The sequence below is a fragment of the Physella acuta genome, unplaced genomic scaffold, assembly GCF_028476545.2.
Source record: "Physella acuta isolate Inbredline_101_S28 unplaced genomic scaffold, ASM2847654v3 ptg000212l, whole genome shotgun sequence".
Taxonomy (NCBI): domain Eukaryota; kingdom Metazoa; phylum Mollusca; class Gastropoda; family Physidae; genus Physella; species Physella acuta.
In genome coordinates this window covers 390,161-395,000 of record NW_026731731.1, presented here as the reverse complement: position 1 = coordinate 395,000, position 4,840 = coordinate 390,161, and the positions used below count along the sequence as shown (strand labels likewise).

At 34.8% G+C, this 4,840-nt stretch overlaps 1 protein-coding gene across 1 annotated transcript in view; it reads right to left on the bottom strand.

The window, feature by feature from the left end:
- LOC131937523 (ficolin-1-A) overlaps window positions 1–1,334 on the bottom strand; it is an 8,593-nt gene extending 7,259 nt beyond the window's left edge. The window contains exons 1-2 of the mRNA XM_059295017.1: window positions 1,214–1,334; window positions 102–175 (exon numbers count right to left, since the gene is read on the bottom strand). Of these exons, the coding sequence (XP_059151000.1) occupies window positions 102–175; window positions 1,214–1,334 (195 nt within the window). The remainder of the gene's footprint in view (window positions 1–101; window positions 176–1,213) is intronic.
- Between the last annotated feature and the right edge of the window lie 3,506 nt (window positions 1,335–4,840).

Sequence of the window (4,840 nt, the reverse complement as noted above, 5' to 3'; positions counted from 1 at the left end):
ATATATATATATATATATATATATATATATATATATATATATATATATATATATATATATACATTTGTGTGTGTGTATGTATAAATATATATAAGTTTTACCGGTGAAGTTTCACAACGTCGAACTGAGCAACGCGGTGGGTTCATGTCAGACATTCTTCGCTTGTCAATGTTCTCTATTGCAGCATATAGAAGACATGCATTAACTCTTTGCAGTTTAGTAAAGAAAATATTCGCAAAAACCATTACAATTTAAAGTATTAAAGTGTTATTATATAAGCATTGCTCTATGCCTGTTTGTTTTAAATGAGCTCGAAGTTAAGGAGTATTATCTAATGCTGGTTAAAGAAAACAAATTATGTTGTATCAATAAAACATGCCCTTTAAAAGCTACGGAATGATTGGTAGAGTATGTTGTGGTGTATCTAGCGCTGAGTAATGATAAGAAGGGTCTAATGTGATATACCCAAAGCTGAGAAATATTTGTGTCGGCAAAAAATTAATAAAAGTTATTAAGTTTAAACTTGTTTAACTGACATTTTTAAGTCAGTGCATCAAACTGAGCATTTGATGATATGTTTTGCTGTTATTTATTTTCATATTGGCATTTCTTTTAAGATCGCAGCAACTCGCGACATATGATCTAGTAAGGGTTTAAGCAAATAACTAATACATCAAACGACCAATGTTTCCGCGACGCGATCGACTTGAGCGAGCTGCAGTCTTTTATAGCTGCCTACCATGATATGAAATATAAAGTAGAAATACCAGGTATAATATGGGATACACAACGATAAAAAAGGACGGAGTGGCCGATTAAAGTCCGAGTTCAAGTCAGTAGAACACACTCAAGTCCACCCAAATCTAATGGGTATGTAACTAACGTTAGGGAAATTAAAGACGGCTGGGTATAGAGATGCCCACACTATCCTTTCATTTGGCAATATCACTGAAACAGGTGCAGTCTGATTCGCCTGCCCCTGTCGTTTTGGAAAAGAGAACTTTACAACGATCAAGAAAAGAAGTAGATCCATAAACACACAACGAGGACAAATTTACACGGCATCAAAAGCAAATGGAAAGTTGGAAAAATGAAAAACATAGCCGATTGTAGAGTAGCAAGGAATGATATTGTAAAGGACTGTGATCCAATAATAGTTGTAAATTAGGAGAAGTGAGTATGATTTGCAAATGCTAAAGAAATAATGGAGTACCTTTCAGCTCTTCTGAGAATTGGTAGTGGGACTGTACAATGATGATCAGTGCAGTAGTCAGCAGAGCTGCGAAGAACATGTCTCCAGTTAGAAGGATTAGACGTGTTTTGTAGGCATTCATTGAACGAGACAGAAAATCAGACAACAGTTGGGCAAATAATAAACTTTTCATTAAAATCAATAAGCAGACCGCATTTCTCAAAATCTATGTAAGATGATTGTTGCCCCGTCGAGGGAGAAATACAACGGGCGTTAAGTTGAATGTTTTTTTTTCTCTAAACCGAAAAGTAAACCAAAACCTAAACTAAAACCAAAACCAAAACCAAAACCAAAACCTAATCCTAAACCTAAACCTAAACCTAAACCTAAACCTAAACCTAAACCTAAACCTAAACCTAAACCTAAACCTAAACCTAAACCTAAACCTAAACCTAAACCTAAACCTAAACCTAAACCTAAACCTAAACCTAAACCTAAACCTAAACCTAAACCTAAACCTAAACCTAAACCTAAACCTAAACCTAAACCTAAACCTAAACCTAAACCTAAACCTAAACCTAAACCTAAACCTAAACCTAAACCTAAACCTAAACCTAAACCTAAACCTAAACCTAAACCTAAACCTAAACCTAAAACTAAAACTAAAACTAAAACTAAACCTAAACCTAAACCTAAACCTAAACCTAAACCTAAATCTAAACCTAAACCTAAACCTAAACCTGAATCTGAACAAAACCTAAAATCTTCCCAAAAATCACAAGTTTTTTTCAAGCTTCTTTTCATAGTGAGGACTGGGAAAAAACATGCCTGGAGTATTCTCAATGACTTCCCAAAGTTTCTTGGTAACTGAATGAAAAAAAAAACAACTTATAGTGTTAGTAGTAACATATTGATTTAACATTGCATCAACAAATGAAATGTCATTAAGGTAAAAATTAGTAGAAAAACTTTGATAAATCTTGAACTTGTTGTGGAACTGCTTTCCATTGTGGCTAATTTTAAAATTGTCTCTATTGTTATCATGTTTGTTTAGTATGATGGAATTTCGGGGAGGTCAGACAGTTGGTAGGAAGGTGCAGTTTTTTGGGGTGGGGGCAGAGGCGTAGGGGGAGCGAAAAGAGCAAGAAAAGGCGCCAAATTTTCAACACGTTCTATTTACGTGTATTATATATATATATATATATATATATATATATATATATATAATTACTAGCTGTATGTCATTACTTCGATATGATGTAAAATAAATTGAAAGTAGCACTCTGAAGAAGTAAGAAAAAACACACAATGTAGGCCGACAAAACAAAAATTGTATCAATCTAAAAAAAAAAAAAAGAAACAAATATACACACACTACAACCAAAAACAATGAACGTAACACAATCTGTTTTGTAATTCTTGTAAAAAAAATTCTTACATAATAATTCCTGGGAAATTATTTAAGACAAGTGTAATAGGGGAAATAATTACTCTCTTAATATAAATATGTATATATCTACACATTTAATTATATAAAATGTCAAAACAAATAAATAATTGCTTTAGAATAAAATGCACTTGTTAAACACTATTCGAGTTTACAAAATGTCTTTGTCTATAATTAGAATTTAATATATCGTCATCATAAATGCAAAGTATTACAGCATAATGAAAGTTTTTAAAATCAGAGTTGGTATAAAACCACGCTTTTCTATTGAATAAATATATATTGGTAATTACAGACTACATTTAACTAAATATCGTTCTTTTTAGCTCAGATCATATATTTTTAATCAACTACTACTTCTTTGTGTTCTTTAAAGATCATGTTTAACATAGTGATAGGTATGGGTTAGATCACTTTAATGATCACACACCTTTTTACTGTTAATTGCAAAAACAATATTCACAGAGTTTTACGTTTAAAAAGCTAATTTTCTGGCGGCATGGTACTTTGGTACATCATTACGCGTTTATCTACATGTACTTAACAGATCAATTCGGGGTAGGTTGGGGGGGGTTCAACTTCATTCACCACTGTCCACTTTAGGTCAATTATCCAACCCAGTGTATACCTAGGTGTGACATGAATGTCGCTATACACAATTGTGGTGGTGAGGTGTGTGTGTGGGGGGGGGAGATAACCAACTAAGAGTGAACGTAGCGTCAGTTTTTAGATGACTGTTCTAAACATACATATATATTACACAAATATATATTACACAAATAAGTTGCAGTGGTATTATGACAATATTTTTTTTTACCGAGGGGTACATGGGGGTGGGGGGTTGTAACTGTTTCATATAATTTGTAATCGTAATCACTATCGCCCAAACTGTAAGAATACTACTACTTCATCATGATGACGTTGTTGACCTTGTCAAAATTTCCCCACCACTACGCAGTTTGCTCATAGGTAAATTTAAATAGAGGTGCCACATCAGTTGTATTTGTTTCTGTATTGTTTTTTTTTTAACTTAATCACACGATTCAAACTGTATATATAAAGTAATTATGTGTGAAGTTTTATGTATGTAAGCAAATACATTATACAGTTGCCTTAAACTTAACACCCCTCTTGCCAAGTGGTACTACCCGTAGAGGTTTTTTAAACATTGCAATGCATCGTAATGGTTATTTTTAGAATGGCAAACTGATGCAGCTGTTAATACGTGTTGTAAACGTAGACAGTACTAGACTAGTACAATAATGCTTAAGAGCTGCATGAAAAGAAATCTTGTGATTTACATAGATGTGCCGACCAAAAATATTTTTTAACAAATATCATTGTTTAAAACTTTGAGTTTAAAAAGTTTCCAAAAAGGCGCCACTTTGCTGAAAATGGCCAGAGGGGGAGCGGCCGCTACCCCTGCTCCCCCCCCCCTGTGTACGCTACTGGTTGGGGGATTGACGATTCAGTTGAGGTTCGTAGAGATGCGTGTAAATTTACGGGTGCCGGATGCCACTTTCACAAGTTAAAGTTCAAGTTTATTAATAGGTTTGTTCTCTCAATGGCTTGTACAACAATGCAGCAATGCCTGTAGTCTTTATATTACGGATGGGCCGTGGTCGACGCCCCCCCCCCCCCCACTTTCCGTCAACCAACGCTGATTGCTACTGCCTGTACATTAAGAGAGTATAAGCGCTAGCTTTACGATGGCTAAGCCACTGTCCTTAGGTATTTACTGGAGCGGTGTATTTTTACTCAAGTTGATTTGTAATGCTAGAGCTCAGCGTTGGCTGTCAAGTCTATTTTACTACATATTAGCGCTCAACTGCGTCTATGTGTTTGAGTTTTGCTCAATTCTGTTTCTACTTCTTCAATGTTTTATGTGTTGCATTATGACTGATGTATATGCCTATTAAATATGTCTGCCTAATAGGTTTTCCATAATTTTTTCAATGTTTATTCGCCAGGCTATTTTGATGGAGTATTCCCGTACCAACCCCGTGCCCTATGGAAGGAGTTTGTCGATTTAAAACAGGTGGTGCCCGCAACCCTACCGATATTTTAGAATGTGCTCTAGAGTAAAAAAAAGGTTGGGAACCCCTGCTCTAGTGCATGTGTATTTGAAGCTGTCTGTGTGAATTCTGCGGAGAACTTCCTTATTTCTGCGATGTATTCGCTGTTTTTTAGGAGTGTGTTGT